Raw genomic sequence first — 22,048 nt, forward strand, 5'->3', positions numbered from 1 at the left:
ATACTTGTCGGAAACCTTAACAATATTAGTCTTCATATATCCAATTAGCAAGTCTTGGCCCCTTTGTAAATATTACGCAATCATAAACAAACATTTCTATTTCCTTTGTCCATTTTGTTACACTCCTATTTCGAATGATATGAGATCCATATACTAAATCAAACAGCATCTCGTTATCAATACATTTTATGCTTGAATTCTCATAATATTAGACATGCGTACAATCAACATTTTATTACCTAGTAATATTTACAAAAAATATTGTCCTCACCTCAAATATATCCTACGTTATCGATATCTATTAAAGGTTGTCATTTATATTATGAATTATAGTTATTTGATTTAAATCTTAATTAAAATATGCAATTGAAATGCAATGATGTAATTCGATACCTAGCAATAGATATAAAATTAAGTGCGATTCAGTATTCAACCTTTTAAATCATTTCCTTTATCTATTTTATTTCAAACTAGTTACGTTTGCACAAAAAATCAAAAACAGTCTACGCCTGCGGTTGACAGTATACTATCTTACAACTTACTTATTTTGCATGTTTTCTTAAACTTTAGATTTTATTTAAAAAACATTGTTTGCTAAAATTATACTCATGATTTCTTTTCTTGGCTAATCTTTTGCCTTTTAATAAAACACAGCACATTAATCCACACGAACGAAACCGATGCCACGTAAACTACCCTCAACTGTGGCGGCATGAAGTAGAAATTGACCGTCTGCGCAGGTATCCAAAACGATTGGTTGGCGATGAAAGCTATCCAGTATTTTTCTTTCAGTTCTGCGAAAATGTCTTCTTTGCCTTCCAGAGTACTCATAACTGAAATGGTTGAAAAAAAACTTTACAGATTAAAGTCAAAAGTAAAGTCAAGATATGTCATTAAATTATCTCAGACGATGGATATGTGAGGAACTTACTAGTGAAGAATAAGGCCAGAAGAACAGGTGTCATGATGAACTGGTCACAAGCCACTTTTGTGAGCACAGTCTTTATAGCATTGCCGGTAAACCTTCGGTCCAGGAACTTATACCTGAAAATCAAAGTTTTTGGGTGAACATGTCGATGAGATTGCCAGATTTTAAAAAAACAATTTTTTTTTTCTCAGGCATTTGAGCGCCTGATTAAAAAAAAAACAATTGTTTTTTCTCTTTTTCACTTATTTGAGCGAATTCCCAGTTGCTTCCAGAATTCGCTTTTATTTTACATGGAATGATCTAAAAATCGATTAGGCGATCAATCACTAGTCTCTATGTCTCAGGTTCTTTTCTTACATTTTGATATTGTGCGATTGCCTATAAATTTACTTTTAGTGTCAATTTGTGTAAATCTATAGGTAAAGTATTCTTCTATATATTGTTAGATCCACTTCTTGGCGTCAGCTCAAATTTTCTTCTATTGACAACACATATTATAGTCGATTCTCTTAATGTTAAGCCAAAATAGTTTTTCAGTAGTAGGTAGCTCTTATTCGCACAAGATAATGAGTTATATTAAGTATTTCAACTTCAACCAAGTGAACATACCAATTAGTAGGTACCTATTTGATTGAGCTAGAAGGTACTCAAACTTCCTAAAGTCTTTAAAACTTTGTTGAACTTAGGTATGTCATGAATAAACAAGTAATGCCATTATATATATATATAATAATAATAAGTAGAATATCTACATGTAATATAAAGATATCATGACGTACCAATTGTACAATATAGGTGCGTACAGGGTGCTCCCGACCGCTGATATCCGCGCGACCGCTGCGAAGTCTATGTCTGGCTTTTCTGGCTGCAAAAGAGTTAACGTAAAGTCGTGAAAAAAATTCGGACAGGTCTTTTGTGAAAAATAACCTCAATTATCAAATTAACAATCTGATTATCAGATTAGGGAACGCCTCAAAGGATATATGTAAACGAGCATTTAACGCTACGGGAACAAAAAGTTATTTCGGGAGTGTCGTGAACGGGCGAAGAAGTATGAGTTTGGGTCAGACATGGGATTATTCTCGTCCGTAAGTCTGACTCTGCTCCTGTGCTGGCTATCCGCACCGAGCTCGATATCACTAAAATTAAATGATTTAACGATTGTATTAATAATGCATGCTGTTTATTTTGCGTACAGTACTTTCATTAAACTAATTGATTATTGTGGCACTAAAATAAAGCATTTTCATGTTTGTTTTTGTAATGTGAATAGTTTATTAGAAGGGTTGAAAACACAAGTTACTAAACTACATAATCTTATAATTTTTACAAATAAACAGAATATTTGTTTGTATAAAGTCGTTAAAGTTGGCATATATTCTCATAGTTATTATTACTATTATAGTTTGATATTTCACAATATTCTAAGAATCTCTAATAGCAAGGAATATTTAGAGTGTAATTGTATAACAAAAGCTTATGTTATCTTAAGATTTTTTATATTAATATTTGTAACATGTTCGTTAACTGAAAAGATAGGAAAATACAAATTGCATGGCCCGCATTACTTATTTTGCTACATCATAGTAAAAAATATTAGAATAATATTGCAAATATGTGCAGCGAATAAAACTATTTCTTCTTCTTTAAATTTAATAGTGGTAGATCTAATTGTAGGTATGTGCGCAGCGGATTATGTTAACGACACTCTCATATGGTATTCATACATTTTGTGTATTACAATGTTTATTGATATTTATAAAATTCGATAATAAACAAAACTCGTTTTCTATTTATTACCAGAACTGTCGCGGGCTCAAAGCCAAACTCAATACGATTTTTATGAGTATATTATCTCATAATTACGATGTTATAGTTTTAACAGAAACATGGTTACACCCGGGCATAAATAATAATGAATTCATAGATCGTAGGTATGTAGTACACAGGTCTGATAGAAATTTAGCAGCATACAATAAATGCGATGGTGGTGGGGTCCTTGTCGCAACGCTAAAATCAGTCTAACCGACCCTAGCACCAGCCGTGACCTTGACAACCACTTCCGTCAGCCTTCCTCCTAAGATTGACCACGTACTGTTGCATATACAGGTGGGTGATTTTTATTTTATTTTGAGCGCCGTTTACATGCTACCTCGTATGCATAATGATACTTATAACACATACTTTACTTTTATACGGGACTACTTACAGACAACAAATGTCACTAATTTCTGCTTAATTGGAGATTTTAATTTACCTACTTTCCGGTGGCAGATAAATGATGCTCGTGCACAACCCTTGCCAAAGGTAATCAGACCCCACCTAACTGTTACTTATTAAACTTTTTGAATTCTTACAATTTACACACAATTAAATATATTTAAAAACCGTGTGAATAGATTGTTACATTTATGTATTACCAACATTGACAACTGTAAGGCTTTCTCTACACCAATTTCTCTAGTTCCTATCGAGGATTAACATCCCGCTTTTTATATACTTATTTCAAATGATAAAATAGTTAGTAAAATTATATCTTGTAAATCTCAGATTAAAATCTGTTTTCTAAAAGCCGATTATGCATTAATTAACCAGGATATTCTTCAATTAGACTGGGATAAGTTATTTAAGGCTAAATCAGCTGAAGATTGTGTCAATATATTTTATGAGAATATATATAATATTATAAGAAATCGTATCATAATTAAAAATGTCACTAATACACATTTCCCAGCATGGTTCACAGCACTTCTCTTAAACACTTATTCAGAAATAAAAATAATGCTTGGGTGAATTTGAAGAAGTATAGAAATAGGTCAGATAATATGTTATTTTCTATGTATCGAGATAGATTTAAGAAAGAATCACGTATAGCTTACACTAAATACATAAACAGAGTTGAGAATCAGTTTTTCAATCAAGCAATTTATCTGAAAACTATAATATAGACCAAATTATAAATATAGATACAAATAATGATAATCCTAACATTATTAGTGATATTTATATATATTTAGAGAGTTTGCTTAAGGAGCTCAAACATTTGGATCTGACGAAAGGGCCAGGTTTAGACAATATTCCACCACTTTTCTTTAAAAACACTTCAGCTTCTATCACTAAACCAATACATTATATATTTAATATATGCTTGAGTGAAGGTATTTGCCCAAATCAGTGGAAATCAGCTAGAATAATTCCAATACATAAAGGGGGAACAAAAGCTGACGTGGAAAACTTTCGACCAATCTCTATATCGAATATTTTGGTTAAGATTTTCGAGAGACTAATACGGGACCAATTGTATCCATTTCTTCACAGTTCTATAATACCACAGCAACATGGCTTTGTTCGTGGCCGGTCTACTGTTAGCAATCTCGTAGTTTATACTACTGAATTGTTTCGTAATATGGATGATAATATTCAGACCGATAGATACTGTGTATACAGACTTTTCCAAAGCCTTCGATAGGGTGGATCATAAAATTTTACTTGATAAAATTGCATATAAAGGGATACGTGGCAATCTCTGGAGATGGTTTAAATCTTATGTGACAAATCGCACACAAAAGGTTGTCATTAATGGGCATGAATCTGAAACAGTAACATCAGGGGTACCACAAGGCTCTATTCTAGGTCCATTATTGTTTATATTATTCATAAATGACATTAAAAACTGTTTTAAACATACTAATTTCAAATGTTATGCCGATGACCTAAAAATATATCGCAGAATTAATGATCCCTCTGATCACCAGCTCTTTCAGAAAGATTTGGATAGATTTGCAATTTATTGTGAAACCAACAATCTAAAACTTAACGTAGATAAATGTAAATGTTTTACCATTACACGAAAAAAGAATGTCAGTAACTTTAATTATACCTTGTGTGGTACTGTACTGGATAGAGTGACATCAATAAGGGACCTACGAGTAATTATTGACAATAAATTGACATTAGACAATCATATAGAAACGATTTGTAATTAAGTCTTTAAGTTGTTTGGTTTTGTGTTTCGCGCCAGCGTTGCCATTTTAAAAACCCAGCTACGTACATACATTTATTCAGATCATTAATAAGATCGCAATTAGAATACGCCATAGCTATATGGGACCCATTTTATAATATTTATTCTGTTGCAATAGAAAAAGTACAGAAGAAGTTTTTGCGTAGTATCCACTTCAGATGCTGCCATAGTTTTTTATTCTACGCAAATTTATTAAAAATTTACAGTGTGCCATCTCTTAAATCAAGGAGATTAACATTACAAGCAATTCTGCAACAATATTAAATATTTGTAACAATAAATATGATTGTACTGATTTAACTAAATTGTTAGTTAAATCAGTACAATCATATTAGTAGTACCCGTGTGCCAGTCAGGCCGCGCGTACGGGCCTGTCGGCCTTTGCCTTTTTTTGCAACTAAAACATGTCGCTCTGAGTCGTCTGCTTGATATATATAATAAATATTTTAACCACTTAGATATATTTTCACTGCGCATAGGTGCTTTCAAAAAAATTGATTGTCGAAAAATGTAAAAAAACCTAATTCAAAATCACTCTTATTAGTGATATTTAAAAAATGTTTGTAATTCTTTAAACTTCTTTTTTTTTTATTTGTTTGTACTCTCTCAACTTATTCTTTATTTAAACTGTGGTTAACGGTGCTGGTTTTACGTTTAATTTACACTATTTATCTTACATTTTATATGTCAAAACAAATTTATATGTTATTATTATTTACAAATTATTATTTACAAATTTATTGTTATTATTATTTACAAATTTATTGTTTGTTGACCCAAATAAAAGAAAAAAAAATTATATACGATTACAAATTTAATCGATTACGCCCAACTCTAATCATTGAATGGGCATAAATCTAAACAACTAATTTGAATTTATTTCTTAGTTTTCATTCTCTCTATTGCTGATCTTTAAAAAATCTTATACTATTTATTATATCATAGGTGATTTTATTTCAATACAATTCAAATCTGATACATAACTTAGTACAGTGACTGACTTTATAATAAAGTTTTGTATTGTTTGTAATTCTGCAAGTTTCAGCATTTCCGACAATGTTCCAAATCTAGAGCAAGTAACGTAGCGTCGCTTTATTATAGCTGCCTTACTGCCTTGTCAGATATTTACAATATCTTAAACATAGCAACAGCAATTTATATCTTTATTATTATGTAGTTTAATTTATATGTGGCTGTCATAGGTAGCGTGGCCGAGCGGTCTAAGGCGTGGGTTCGAATCCCACCGCTGCCAATTTTTATTTTTCAAGAAGCTTTTGTAGCATTATTATATTTATTTTTTAACCTTATATTATAATTATAGTTAATTAAAAAGCTTTATGCATATTTTATAATAACCTAAGAAGATCCACTCCACTCGTAGTACGGATGTGATGTGTGATAGTTTCTACAAATTATCTACTATGATCTAATTTAGTCGAAATAACATAATTTTTAATGTCCTGTTAAAGTTGTAATTTTTGTGGATGTTCAGATGAACGTAGTATATGGAAAGTAACTTCCAACGTCTGCTGCATCAGCTCGGCCACTATATAGAAACCTATAGACTTGCGTTGATGACCAGTGGTTCTTGCAACAGCATTAACATTTCTGCGCAGTCATCTTGTACATCTTACTGCATGACTGCTGCAACAGCTCGGAAACCTGCGTAGACTGTGGCGTTGATAATCAGAGGTAATTCTTGCAATCATAGCATAAAAACAAATGGGCAATTGTCAAATATGTCTGCTGCATCGACTCGGCTGCTATATAGAAACTTACGTAGACTGTGGCGTTAGTGACAAAACGGTAGTGCTTGCAAACATAGCATAAACAGAAGTGTGCAATTACCAAATACATCTTATTGTACGACTGCTGCATGAGCTCGGCTGCCGTGTAGAAACCTGCGTATACTGTGGCGTTTGTGGCTAGAGGGTAGTTCTTCAGCGCCCGCCGCCAGAACGCGGTCGCTCGGGACAGCATCGCGGCCTGCACAGAGTGGTTTTGTTTTTAGAGTGCCTGAAAATCAGCATTACTTATAGTCACATCTAAATCTTGCCTACTTTTATTTGTATATCACATAATATACAATTAAGATAGTCACACATTTTAAATTGTAATCCTATCTTACGATTACTCGCTCATTCTTTGATCCTCGCGTATTCACGGTAGCCTTCGGGGATGTGACATTACGTAGCCCACGGTAAGCGAAAAAAATCCTTAAAACTTTGAAGATTTGGCTGTGTATGTTACCCTTGTAATTTAACTTAAAACACAGAAATTTTATTGATAGAGAACTAAAATTAAAGAATCATGAAGCGCCATTGACTATCAGAATTTTAGATTTTTTGAATCGCGTCTTTCGGGATAAAAGTATCAGCTACCTCAATAATTAATTCCATAAAAATTGGCCCATCCGTTTGAGCGTGAAGAAGTAACAAATATACTCACAAACTTTCGCCTTTATAATATTAGTGGGATGTTTGTGTAGGAATAACTCTATATAGAGATAATATAATGGAAAGTTGTAATAAAATATAGGAAATATACGCTTTTCTATACAGGAAGTAATTTAGTCATAAATATATGCTACAGATAACCAGTATAACATGATGATCGTTGCATGAGATACTAGTTACTTCACAGTCTGCCCTATTATGGAGAAAACTGCATATATAATCCAGGAAAGGATATAACTCAATTACCGCCAGTGAAAGTCTGACAACCTTCCTGCTTTTTCAAAAATATCAATATTTATAAAACTCTAAAATACAGTAAACATAAGTACTTCTGTGGATATCATATGAATTGACTATAAGACAGGGAAGGGACAATAGCGTTCTGCTGGTAGGTGACAATAGCGTTCACAAAGAGGGTTGACGTTAGACAGGCGGCAAGCAGCTTAAGCTAGATGCTAGTACACAAAATAATGCTAATACTTTTAAAAAATATAGTTTTAAAACCATTGCATTAAGACTTTTCTGGAAAAAAAATAGTTGGCTAACGTCAGGCAGGTGGACAACAGATCATGCCAGTAAGCTAAAGACAATGCTAGTAGTTTATAGCTTTTTGAAAATCCTACTAATAAATGCGAAAGTTTGTGAGAATGTATGTGTGGTGTATGTATATTTGTTCCTCCTTCACGCAAAATTTACTGGACGGATTGTTATGAAATGTGGTACATAGGTAAAATATAATTTGTAATAACACATACGGTACTTTTTATCCCGAAATTCCTACGGGAGCGCAGCCCCTGGACGCAACTAGTTACTATATATAATTTAAAATATCACGTGAAAAAGTGCTTGTGAAGGATTTTTTACTAAATACGGACAGAATTTATAATAATACCTACTTATATAATTATTCCTCATCGAAATAAATAATATATATATGTAAAATTTGACAATGAGAGGAGATTGAAGCATATGTAGAAAAATATAGAGAAACATTAATTCTTATCACATCGATATGAATATTTACACAAAACATTAAAAACTCCGCATTAGGAGACGGAAAATTCCTTATTCAATAAGAATTAGAACCAATAAAAACTTACCATAATCAAATGCAAATAAACTGAAGAAAAAAAACGCCGACTCACATTTACATTACCCGACACGCGTCATAAATTTCAGGTAAATTCGGTTTAACCTAAACAGATCCGCACAAATATTTTTATTTAATAATTTTGAAGATAAATCCGAATACACGTAGCCTATCTCTCGTACATTGAATGATACTGTCGCGTCCCTACGGTGTCCAATTGACTTCAATAGAATAATTAAGCGCCCGATTGTCACCTACATTGTATGGAAACGACACATTGAAGTGTCACCATTATGTAATGGATAACCGATATCTTATCAAAACTCAACTGCGATGCTATCAGAAATCTCTTGTCTACGTTCCTTTTGGAATAGTTCATTGTCGTGAAAATGATCTAAAGTAAAATTATTATGTAAAATAAACAGTTCGGTTCATTATTTAGTACTTAATGTCAAGCCTACATCCCACTGCTGGACAAAATCCTCGTCCTTTTTCCACAAATCTCTGTTAAGGTCTGCCTGTTGACACCCCCCACTGGGTATTAATAATAATAGTAAAAATGTAATACACAAGTATTTTATTTTAGTATCATCTGAAAAAGACGACAATATCAGGCTAGATTTTAAAAAATATCCTATTTGACTTTTCCATTTCACACACTTAACTCATAAATCATCAACTAGATAGCAGGTTTCCTCACAATATTTTCCTTCAACGGAAGCAAATGGTGGTCGAACAAAATTACCAAACATACATACCAACAAAATTATCAAATTGGTAACTAAAGATCTGAACCTAGGACGTTTCCGTTCACAGGTGGCCGTCTCTAACCAAACCACCCATCGCTCGAGCTCAGAAAGTTTAGGCTAAGATTCAAGCAAGTTTTGAAGCGATGGTGGTCCAGTCGTCCGCCTGTGATCGAAAGGTCCCAGGTTCGAATCCTAGTCGTGCTACATGAGTGAGGTACCAATATGACTTATAGAACACCATTTTATTTCAGTGAAGGAAAATGTCGTGAGGAAACCTGCACACTGGTTGACAGTTTAAATTCACTAGTGTGTATGCGGTGCCATGTCAAATGCCTTTAGGTGACTTGAATAAATCTGATACAAGTATAACAATAACACACTTAGGCTTAGAACTTTGACCCGAGTACAATTTTGTAGGTCATTCGCGCACCCACCACGCATTCCAAAAAATGCATTGTCATTGGAACAACATCTAGAGACAATTTTTAACTTCACTTATACCAGCCAAGTACTAATACTGATTTCCAAAATAAATAAATGGAAAACTTAAAACATGATTATTAGGTACTTTTGCATTAACTGTATAAAAATGACAATAATTTTCAGATAAGTTTATTTATTTTGAATGTAAGTAGGTTTGTACCTTGTGTGTACAATTTTCGAAAATGCCACGAATTCTTCTATCAACTTTGTGTCAATGACAAAAGACTTCTTTTATTTTCTATTCAATTAGTACCAAATAATATCGGGTGTTCCGGCAACAAATATCATAGAAAAATCTTCTATTTTGATCTCGTACTTAGATTAAAGATTGTTAATTAAATTATATAAGATAAAAGTTTACTAACTTCCAAGATAAGTCCGTGGCATAGTATGAGATCGTAAAATGTGAAGCGAGGGGCGAGGGGCGAGGGACGAGGTAAACGCCGCGGTACCAGGTAAGAGGAGGTACGGCACAGTGGGCCCGACGAGATGCAATCCTGGACAAAAAATATACATTATTCGTTTATATAACTTGATTTTTATTCCTAATCGGTATTTATGAAACAATTTATTTTTAATGGCTTTATTTATTTTGTTCTGTATAGATATTATGGATTATTTCAATAAATATTATTATTAGATACTTTTGTGAATTTATTCGAATAGGTCTCTAAAACTTTTTCGTTTTTTATAGTAGTAAAAGAACTGAAATTCTTTACCTAGAGTTTAAGTGAATAAAATTTTTAATAATTTCTTCCTTTTACCTATGACTGCATTATGTACTGAATGGAGCAATATTTATGAATAATATCATTCTAAGAAACATGTATACAATGTTGGTTATATATTGCCTTGGTTTCGCATTGAGAAACAACTCTAGACAATTATAACAATAAAATATTAATTTCTGGCTTTAGACACAACGAAAGTATAACCGTGCGACTGTGCATGGTAGCGGTCGTCTTCCCACCCACGTATAGCCCATCTCCCTCTGTCAGTATTGTGCCCTCCTTGTCACACATTACATTCAGTCAGTCACCGCGAAACTCTAGCGTATTTCGCAGGTGTGCGTTCGACTCTCTGTGCTTGACAATCGTAAATAAACCTGTTTTATATTAAAGCACTACGTTTTATGTTTTTTTGGTAAAGCGATAGAGATAGTTTTGTATTTGAAAAACATTGTTATAAAATAATTGTGCAAGTTTTTACATCTGTGTACTTGGAGTGCTTGGTTTCGAAAGAGTGACAAAGTTTCTTGTGTTGTGCCTTTGGTCCTTGACTTGGAGGCTTTATCATCACAGACGACGACGCTTGCCCCGTTCTTATTCGTTTGGTGGACAATTAGTGGTCAAGGTATGCTTCTTTACTAGATTTATTTACTGTTTTTAATTGAATACTATCAAATGGAATAGTTAAATTGTAAACCTCAACAAAAGGTTTGCAGTTCTACTGTCGTGGTGAGCTCATGCTCAAAAGGTCTACTATAGAGAGTTCATACTCTCTATAGTACACCTTTGTTATAGATTTCTCTTATTCGCATAATTAGATAGAAACCTTAACAAAAACAGGAATAAAATTAATACCTATATTTAACCACTGCCGAATTAGTTGAATGGGATAAGAAAAGAAAAAAGTTAATCATTGAATCCGCGTTAAGTAACTAAGTTTCAATCCAAACATGTACAGGAATCAAGTTTGTAAATACAAGCACCTCTACCTAACTACTGTGATCATGTTTTATCATCATATCTATTTACATCTTTGTTGCAATATATTTCAAAATAATTACGTACCTATATCGTTAAACTGTCCTATCACGATTTCACGAATTAAAATATAGTTAGGTAGATTTCCAAAGTGCAGTCAGGTGCAACGATTGTGCGAACGCAGTCAAGTGCAATGTTAAAAAAGGGGAGAGCTATCATTGTTTGCTCTACTACCTGCTCCCCACGGCTCTATCACGATCTACCATTATGTGTTTTTGCCACATGCTAAGAAAACCTTATGGTTAATCGGCATTACATGCTTTAGATTCTATAGGTGTACCTACTTACATCTTCGTTTTATCGTTGTCTAGTAACCTACTAGGATAAAATTAGTATTTTTCTTGTCTTGTTTTGTGTTGTCCCTAAATTATCACTAATAATACATTATCCTTATCATTATAATTATTTTATTTTATTCTTCTTCGTTATAATTTTCCTCAAAGATTATTTATTACCATACTATGGGCTATAGAATGTGGCTGCTGCAGCACAACAATCTTTTCATCTTGTGACTCACGCTAGCGGCACGTCATGATGACGTCACCTTATACAGGTATCGGTGTAATGATAAAGACTAATGAAATAATAATTATCTTACAACTAGGTACTTAGATAGGTCAAATTAGAAACAAATCACGCTGCATTTTTCATGAAGTCTCATCGTTAACTACTTATTTTCGGTTTATATACAAAACACTCCCCTCAATTGAACAAGCTACTTTTAAAAAGCTATTTACATTTTTGGAATCCAATAAGTTTTATATGTTCGTCTGCTCTTACAAAAATACATTAAGACGGAAAGTTTATTTTGTCCAGATATTTAAGAATATTGAATCAAGGGAAATTTTTAAATATTAAATTGTGTGTTTCTTTTGTAAATTAAAGTTATATTTATAGGTATGTAAATTAGATAATAATTATATTATATACTAGGTTCTGACTATACGCATTTATGTAATCTGAAATGTAATCAAATGACCTTTTGAAAAGTCCAAAGGGAGGTGAACAACTCTCCATAAAAGGAGATAACAACATACTACCTACTCACCTACATTGTATCGTAATCTTGACTGTTACCAAAAAGCTACATATAAAAATGCACTCGAACACAATACTGAGGTACCTACCTACTTGTAATTACTACTATTGTTACTTTACAATTTAACCTCACGTACCTATACAATTTTACAACAAGTAAATACCTAATAAATATTAACAACGTAATATTTCCTAATTGTTCACAAAATAAACGAAACACAACTTTGTAAAAGTCCAATTTCTAAATGGAAGTTGATCGACCATGGCGAATTGTGATTGTGTTGTGATCGAAGCGCAAAATGTGTAGACTTTTTACAGAAATCAGAAGTGGAACGCAGTCAGTTTCCACACAATGCACTTCTTCTTTTCGAATCTGTTAATTGCTAACACTGAGAAAAATGAATTGGAAAATCCAATATTTACTTTTATATGTCTTCATTTGTACTCGAATGGGAATAGAAAACTCAAATCATGTATTTGTGAGATTTCCCAAGCCAATAAAGAACCATTGATCAACAAATGTAATTACCGTTAAAAAAATTAAGTGCTAAACAAATAATCATGGGTTTCATTAACGTCGTCGCATACGCATAGGTATATTAACACAGTAAAAAAAATCTGACTTGCATGAAAACTGCATCGAAGGTTTGCGTCTACGTAAAAGAGTTCTATTGTCTAAGGTTCGTGGATGTAGCGGATTCTGCGAGGCTCCACAATGTCACAAGGTTTTTGTTACTCTACGGAACTTTTCTCACAACATTATCAACGTAACTTATGCAAAGAAATTATCTGGGAACGGAGAACAAAGTGTAACTAGAAAATGTATTTTTCTACCTAGCCTGGGAGGCTCTTCTCAAGTTATTATTTAAGTACAGTTTTCAAATGATTGTACATATAATTTGACCTACTCATAAATGTGTCATTTTATGTTCCTAAACTAACACAGTTATACTATCAGTAACATGAAAAACTCTTATCTAAACTGTTCCTTTGCTTTCACACATTCTGCGACCTACTTCAACGATTTTATCGCCAACTATGGCGAATAAACGCAAGCCTTGTTACACAAACTAATGATCCATCTTCCGTTTGCTTGGTATTTGGATGTTGGTGAAATTAAGGCACATCGCTCCTAGAAATGTTTACAAACTCTACTTTCAGTTTATAAACTTCTGCAATGGGCGAACGAACACGCCATCCGCGTGGGGAAACATGTGCCTTGGAATTGTACTGCCGACCCTTCTTATGAGCAGACATAAATAATGAGTTACTCTTCTTATTAAAGCCTACTTAGTTTTTTTTGCCGACGTTCCTTAAGTATACTTAGAAATAATCAGTTATCTATTAAACGACTGTGATCTTCTCTCTCTCTTTGGTTTTCCTTAGAATTTCGTACTGTTTCATCTCCACTTTGTCTATAAGGCCATGTATTGAGCAGTATAAGGTCACTTTTCGCTATTATGCATACCCTTGCCTTGGATATTCATTATCTTTTGAATTTTACAGTACAGTCATCAAATATTGTTTTGACAAACGGTTTAATTGAGGAATATTTTGTGAATTCTTATATCTATGTAGTGCTTCGTGGATTGCTTCACGTTCTTAGATATTACGATAACAAACATGTGTTATTATCTTTTTCACTGACAAAATCAATAGCAACTGGCTGCAGTGAATAAAAACAACTTGCTTTTGATTAAAAACAAAATAGTATAGTGGTTGGTACATAATTTATCGCACTTAGTTACACTTGATTCATCATTAATCTTCACCTGAAAGAATGTTGCAAATCTGTAAATTTCAAAATCATCCCATGTATTAAGTTGATTGCACGGATGAATATTGATGCGACGTTGGTTACCTTTCTGTCTGATGTTACCATCTGTTACCCAACTAGGCGGTGCTGCCAACATTGAGAAATTAAACCAAACGCTGGTGAAAGCGCGGTTTACACCAAGAGGTGGAATTCTTACGTTATCTGCTCTGATTGGTTTGCTTCCGATAAATATTATGTAGGTTAAATGCTACGTAAGGTTGGTACTACGAGTCACACATACTAATGACTAATCATTAACTATCGACAAACAGGTTTCATTTCTATTTTATTTTCTAAATTGTTATTTATGTTGTATTCATCAAAGAAATATAATAAAATCAAACCGAACTGTAACCGTAACCGAAATCCTATTTTTTGATAAAAATAATAGTACTAACTAGAACTAGATTAAAATATTTATTAAATAGGTACATTTTTATTCACCCTTTATCATTAAGTGCTTGTTAATTAATATTATCGTGCAAAGCGGTGTTCCCTAGGGAGGCAACTTGGGTCCCTCGCTAGTTATTCCCACGCTGTCCCAGCTCAGGAAGCCTTATAAAAAGCGAGTTCCGACGCCGCGCAAACAGTGCGCAGACGTCTATCGTCTCAGTCCGTTGGCTGCGTGAAATGGGTGGATTAGAAATAACGCTATAATGAGGACACATTTATTATATTTTTTTCTGATATTTTTTTTTTCATAACATTTCCTTTGACATCGATTATATCGTGGGTTTGCAGGGTGGGCAAATTCAATCCATGTTTTTTCCAATATTAAAAAGAAATTTTCACAGCTCTGTCTGGTCTTCCCTGTCAAGATAATTTACTTTGATAATTCAGAGAAAATGAGCTGTATTTACCTCATGTCACCACAATCATCGGTATTTATTAGTAACAATTATCATATTAGTCAAAATATTCATGGATAATTGTACGGTGAAAGCAAATAAAGCAAAATCCGTAAACAATTTCTCTTGTGTGTCTGTATGCATGATGTATTATGCGTAAGCAGCGGAGCAGTGAGTTAGTACTGTAAATGAGGCATGGTGCACACTGAATACTAAGCATCGGCTCGTGGGAAATGCATCGAAGGGATCAGCTCATAGATTATGTAATCATCACCGTTGATGAATTGTGTAAATAGCGACATACCACAATTTCTTGTATTGTTCCTCCAATATCTTGAATGTTTAAGTTGGTTACAGTTCAAAAACTTTCCAATGCTGCAATAACATAATGAAGTTTATAAAAATGCGATAACTCGACTAGTTCTAATTCCGACACTAAAACTGCAGCATTTATATTTATATAACATTGGTATAACATTTCTTTTTGTGTTACATACATACCCAACTTTCTCCATACAAGAAATTGTCGCAAGGCAAACTTCTCGAGTGGCAAAAGCTGCTTTCTCGGTTGCTCGGATCTTCCATTGTTTGGCCTTGACATATGGATTTTCATCAAGATATATATAAGACCAAATATATTTTGAAGAACCATTACACGTTCCTAAGTTATTCTCTTTCCATTGGCTCACTCGATGGAAAAAGCGAAAAATTGATTGCATTATTGAAGTTAAAGAGGGGCGTTGCCGCATCTGGTTTACGAGTATGTTGGCATCAACAATGTCGTTGATAAATAATATGACAATAATAGTTTCATTTGATATCGCAACATTTAATTACACCTTATTCTACTCAAATGGCTTTACAGAGCGCTCATAGTTAGCTTCTATAAATCTAAAAATATTTTAAAAATCAAGAATGATATAAGGTACACTATAAATATAACCTGGCATTACCAAAGTAAAAAAATACAGAGCAAACCCAAAATAAATTGGTGTAAAAGCAATCAAGTGTTACAAAGCATGTTTCAAAGCCTTTGTATTTAAGTGAGTCTTATTCTCGAGGCAAATTTCTCTAAAGCACATACAATGCAGAATAAAATGATTATAAATCACGGTGAGCAAAGTAAACAACATGTCCGTTGCAAATTGCTGATAATGGTCATAATATACGAGGATTACCAATACATGTATAACGAATCAACGTGAAGGCTCTAAAACAGTGATGCAACGTTTTGTACTACAGGATCTGCCGAACTGCATTGTTTATTTAATTTCAAAGAGTTAAAACGTATGAAACTGAGATGTATTAAGTTACCTTCCTTTATAATTAGTTTTACAAAAAGAACATTTCGATGTTTCATATTTTTTTCCTGGTTATAGCAACGGCCACTTAACAATTTCATCGCAGTTCAATGGCCTCTCCTGATTATGTCTATGGTCCACCGAATTATGGTCCACCTCTAGTCCTGTTAACTGTACGACAGTCAGCAGCTGGCTGCAGGAATTTGCTCCGTTCGTTATCATCAAATGTTTTGGTTTAATTATTGACGTTCATCTTCTTTATGTGTCTACTCATTATTGAATCTTGGTGGAGCTCCTTAGTTTATGGTATGTCGATTGCTATGGTACTGTGGTCCAAATATATGAGATGTATTTTGCACAAAAGAATAGTTATTTTCCTGTGCACTCTCGCAGTGTCAATCAATAAATATCTGTTTTTGAAACAGTGTTCGGAAAAAGCATTTTTACCTTATGTGTACAGCCTTAAAGTTTAAAACATGACGTAAACTGAAGGCATGCCGTTCAACAAGACCAGAGCTTTGCAGTTATCCATTGTCGAGCATGGACCGACGAGTCACAAAATGGATTTAGGTTTATTCATAGTTCAGTAAGAATCTTGCCCGCCAAGTCCGTAAGCACAATATTGTTTTTCAAGTTGTGTTTTTCATCACGTAACACAGTGTAAGCAAACCTTCTTCTGTGTTCAAGGCCAGCAGCTGATCAAACACCATTGTTACTTTCAAGCATTTGTTGAAACATTGAATATTTTTCATACATGTTAATACATGCGTCAGCGTTAACTTAATCTTTATCATTCCAAATAACAAATTCAGTAAACCAAATAATTGTCCTTTTACTACATTTCTCATCCCATTTGTATTTTTTATTAAACTGTACACAAACCAATTGTACTAAAATAGTTGATCTTGCAGATTTGTACTTAAAAATATCTTCGGATTTGAATCTTCTAAGCTGTACATTTCACATAACACAAAATATCGTAACTTGTGCAACATTTTTATCTAATCTGCATTTGCAGATAAATTTATTGATATTTATCAAGATTGTTAAATGAACTTTATGGAGGTAGGCATTGATAAAATGACTGCAGTCAGTTTATCAATATTTAAACACAACTAAGAGTTGTGGATAAAATACTAAGTGATAAAATACTAAGTAACTATATATTTTACATTTTTCTTTGATATATAAGACTTTCTAAACAAAGCTGCTCAAATACGAAACGTATTTTTAGGAAGGACAAAAACCTCCGATATGACTTTCTCTTTCCTTGCATAACAAACAAACAAACAACAATACTTTTTAGCAAAACTCACAATCACAGCCATAAACGGAAAACAACGTCAAGTGGTTACATAACATTAACCTTTGCCGAACTGCACATTGGGAGACAGTTTGGTTCACCAGTTTATATACGACTACCTGCCACTAGATGGCGGTAGGTACTCGTAAAAGTCATGTCAGATGCCTTTAGGCGACTTGAATAAAATCTGTCACCAGTGTTAGTAACACACTCGATATGATGATGATTAATTATCGCTAATGTTAATTAACATCATTAATTACGTTTTAGAATTTTAAATCTGTACCGTATAATTTATTATTTTTTTACCCGAGAAAAGCCGGGGCTGGCCGTTAATCTAATAATAAGAATAAATTTGATGGTTAATTCTTCGCGTTTCAATAATCTTCTTGTAATTTCGCATACATAAAGTTGTGAATACGGTTAAGTATACATATAGTCCAATGTTTATCCCGTAAAAAAATTACCTTTATTAATTTAAGTATTTTTGTTTATACTTAACCGATTTTGGTGTTCAACCCAGAGCTAGCGAACCTCCAAGAGTAGAGTCCTCAATGTAGAGTCCTCCTATATTATTTGCAGTGTTTTCCCCTTTTCAATGTCAATTCGTGATACTACAACACAAAGCTCCATCTTTGATCAATAAAACTGTGTTTACGATACAAAAATAGTTAGCGGACACGTTGTTTAAGTATTTAGCGACGCAGACAGACAAACACCGCGCTGTGAATTGAACACGTCACATGTTAATTTAAATAAAACCGACTGGCCTTCAAATACCACCGAATCACCTGAATTGTTAAAATTAACAACCTACTGACAATTTAAATGCACTCAATTTGTTCAATTGTATTCGTGTTATATGTGTATAAAAAGACTCAGCAATTTCAAAATCCAAATTGTCTCATCCTAAATAGTTGAATATCTAATAGTAGATAGTCGAATCTTGTGAACACACGACCTTAGTGACAATTTTCTGCAATTTGAACTTGTTTTTTGGATGGTTACCTATATTGCATGTACATTTTGCATTCATTGTACTGTGTACACGAAAAACCAGAACATTTTGATATCACTTTGTTAAAGTTTATTTTTCCAAGTAAAAACTTGCTTATAACAAATGAAAGCTCTGTCCCAGCTAACAATATCTCCAGAAATATCTCCATTTAGCCAAATTATCAAATCGATAAACCCGAACTGATACAGGAATAAGTACAGTATTTAACGCTATTACCAATGTCTCATGACAGTTTTCCATAGAACCTAGGCCCAAAAATATTGCCCTGCATAGGCTGTGTAGTAAACTTTGCGTGCGTGTGACTAGTAAACCTTGGATTTAGCAAAAACCTAACGCAACAATATAATGGTAGCTCAATTACCAGCTACAATGAGTCAAGACCTTGATCTCCACGCCCGTGCCGTGACGTAGATGTAAACCCGCCAAAACCACGAGCTAGTGTGACGTTTCTATGTTTACAATATCTATTTTTGCAATTGCATCAGCTGCATGATTGTCCACTTTTTCATACGCGTCTATGTCATCAAATTTTGTACTGTCTTTAGCAGCATCTTTATTATAAATTGAATAGACGTCGTTATATGCACTGTAGAAGCCCTTTGAACCTGTGAACCCCTGTGACCGTTTTACTGACTACTGACATTCAGAGATTTCAAAATAGTACCGAATGCTCATCAATAGATAATAGTCACGCCAACGTTTTGAAACAATTTAGCATCGACCTGTTTTCATTGTGTGCCTAGTCAATTTTTTACTTATACTACTTAGCCAATGTAGTATAAAGATGAGTATACCTATCTTCTTTGTCTCTATCTTGTTTATAATTGTTATTATAGTACCTAGTTAACGTTTTGTTTATCAAAGAGCAGGAAAATTATACCCTATAGAGTTCTAAGTAAATGCATAAATTATTCGTATTGTGCTATTAATATAATCTCAAATTCTGCCAGCAACGCGGCAACAGCTTATTACGAATGCTATGTAGTGTATGAATGAACCTCATTCTAATTTACCTTCTGTACTTCCACAAAACGAGGTGGTATTCTTAGAAGATAAGTATGGAAATGTCAAATTGTTGCAAGGGTCATAAAATTATTTTAAAAACTAAATTTATTTCATGGTTGGTAGGGGTCTGTTGTGGCCAGTATGCTAGTACTTTATCATCTCCGCATAACCCCGGTTGTGTTCGGGATTGTCACTTTACACCTTAGGAGTGTTGAAGTTATCAAGCCTCATATAGGTGCTCGCCAATAGTTTACGAGAAACTGGTAGCGGAATCATATAGGTAACATAGAATATAGAACAAAGTATTATTTCCAGCAATGCTTGACTCTTATTACTTGCTTACGAATTGGAATAACAATAAAACTTACCCGCTCTTTGTAAGCTCTGCTTCAACCGCGTCTTCAGCATAGCCCAGCTCATTTAGATCCTTTCCCGATGCTAAGACATTGACGCAGAAAATATGATGTTATTTCGATAAAAGCTTAACCTGGATATGAGTCATCATCTTCTGTAGGCATTTAATAATTTGATAGATTATAAAGTTTCGTTAATACCAGGGATGTAAGATGAAAATTATTAATACCAAAATCTGAGCCAAAAACTTATCTCCATGACAAATGTCAAAGTGTCATTGTCAGGCAAATGTATAATAAAATAGTAACAAGGTTATAAGTATAATGTTTAATTAGTTTATATATGTTTTTTGTTTTGAGTCTATGGTCACATGAAGTGATAAATAAGTAGGTATTTCCATGGAATTAGTAGGTACGTTGTACGAAGTACTTATTAAATCCATGGGTATTTCATAATCTTTGACCGACAATTTATGAATAGAAATTGGTTGTCCTAGTAAAGGTCGTGAATGTAACAGGGTTTCCGTTTGCCCTACAAACTACAGAAATCGATACAGAGTGGGTCGACGGCCTTAATCAACCTTAAAACCTCATGTGGAGTAAAACGAAAGAGGAACTGGGCCATTCTCAAAATTGAGCAGCAAAACTGTCACACATGTTTTACGACTAAAGTTTTTACTTTGTTGTATTAGTTTTAGATTTAATGCTAACCTACATACTTATTTTAAAAGTGCCTATTTACAAAATAGCTATAATTATTATGTAGAATTTTTTATTAATTTTTAAATAGGTGAAAACTCCGCTCCATGCCTTGTCACAACTACGAGTTTATAATCAAAACATTTTTTTTAGGCATGTTCTCTCAAAAAAACTTGGTATTTTATCTATTATAATCATATGCTAAAATGTTAGGGATTGCTGTTACATAACTTTTGCTTTAATATTACCTATTATTGTACCTAAGTTTCGGCTTTAATCTCACCGGCAAGTTTTTTTACCACTCCATGAACGCTATGTTCTTCAACTATCAAATGTTTATAAAAAAATCATATTACAATATTTGGGCTATTTTTGTTCTTAAAGTGGCAACTTATTAACGATCGCTTTGACAGAAATAGTGTCAGTGCATCACCTGTAGTGCTTAGTATATTTTTGAGGATTACATTTCAAAAGACTTAAAATTAGAAAGCATAAATGAACAACTCCGTGGATTATTCCTAAGAAGTAATACGTAAGTATTCCTATAGATTCATAATGAAAATATATTCTCTAATTGAACATCTTAATGAATTACTACTGTCTAACCTCCAAATGTACAAGAATTTTGTGTCACTCGGGTAAACGTTCAAAAATCTACGCTCCATGGACCTCTACGCCATGGTCACAACTTATCCACGGAGTGGGAGGAATGTCCATGGAATGGAGACGTTGGTAGCTTGTTTATTTAAATTTATATGTATATATAAACCGTATTAATATTGTTTTACAAAAAGGCAATATTAGACAAATATATTTTTTGTCAGCAGTATTAAAATGGCAGGAACTCAGTCAAAAAGAAAAAAAGAGGAGCGCAAACGAAAAAAGAAAGAGTGTGAGCAACGGCGAAGAGATAAAATCAAGTCTGATCCCGTAGCATACGAAGCAGCTAAAGCAAAAGAAAGAGTAAGGTGGCAGAAAAGGAAGGCTGAACAAAAAGTCAAGACTATTGAGAATATGACACCAAGAGAACAAAGAAAGCAACGAGCTATTTGGAGAAAAGAGTACAGAGCTAAACAACAAGTAAAGAAAAGACAAGAAAGTGTAATGAGAGTTGCAGCTGAAAATTCACCTCCAACTACAGATGACGAATCTTTGCAAGGAAACGTTCATA

At 33.4% G+C, this 22,048-nt stretch overlaps 2 protein-coding genes across 3 annotated transcripts in view; one reads left to right on the plus strand and one right to left on the minus strand.

Moving 5' to 3' along the window:
- Positions 1 to 170: 170 nt before the first annotated feature.
- LOC128673110 (mpv17-like protein) lies at positions 171 to 20,449 on the minus strand. Of its 2 annotated transcripts, XM_053750726.2 has the most exons (6): positions 20,194 to 20,449; positions 10,096 to 10,227; positions 6,801 to 6,938; positions 1,708 to 1,793; positions 932 to 1,044; positions 171 to 833 (listed from the first exon to the last, which is right to left on the minus strand). In XM_053750726.2, exons 3-6 carry the CDS (start codon positions 6,930 to 6,932, stop codon positions 607 to 609), a joined length of 558 nt encoding a protein of 185 aa, XP_053606701.1. In that variant the 5' UTR covers positions 6,933 to 6,938; positions 10,096 to 10,227; positions 20,194 to 20,449; the 3' UTR covers positions 171 to 606. The 2 variants fall into 2 exon arrangements, with proteins under 2 accessions (XP_053606701.1, XP_053606700.1); XM_053750725.2 differs by lacking the exons at positions 10,096 to 10,227; positions 20,194 to 20,449 and adding an exon at positions 8,509 to 8,754.
- The window catches only part of nuf (nuclear fallout), a 66,980-nt gene continuing 55,688 nt past the window's right edge, over positions 10,757 to 22,048 (plus strand). The window contains exon 1 of the mRNA XM_053750718.1: positions 10,757 to 11,083. The gene's annotated coding sequence lies outside the window, so the exon portion shown is untranslated. The remainder of the gene's footprint in view (positions 11,084 to 22,048) is intronic.

This window comes from Plodia interpunctella, chromosome 10 (assembly GCF_027563975.2).
Source record: "Plodia interpunctella isolate USDA-ARS_2022_Savannah chromosome 10, ilPloInte3.2, whole genome shotgun sequence".
In the NCBI taxonomy this organism is placed as follows: Eukaryota; Metazoa; Arthropoda; class Insecta; order Lepidoptera; family Pyralidae; genus Plodia; species Plodia interpunctella.

Excerpts from the sequence above, each read along its gene's own strand:
- LOC128673110 (XM_053750725.2), bottom strand. Across the intron at positions 1,794-6,800 it reads CGTACAATAAGATGTATTTG|CCAGAAAAGCCAGACATAGA; the intron begins GTAATTGCACAC and ends ACTCTTTTGCAG. Across the intron at positions 834-931 it reads TCTGGCCTTATTCTTCACTA|TTATGAGTACTCTGGAAGGC; the intron begins GTAAGTTCCTCA and ends CAACCATTTCAG.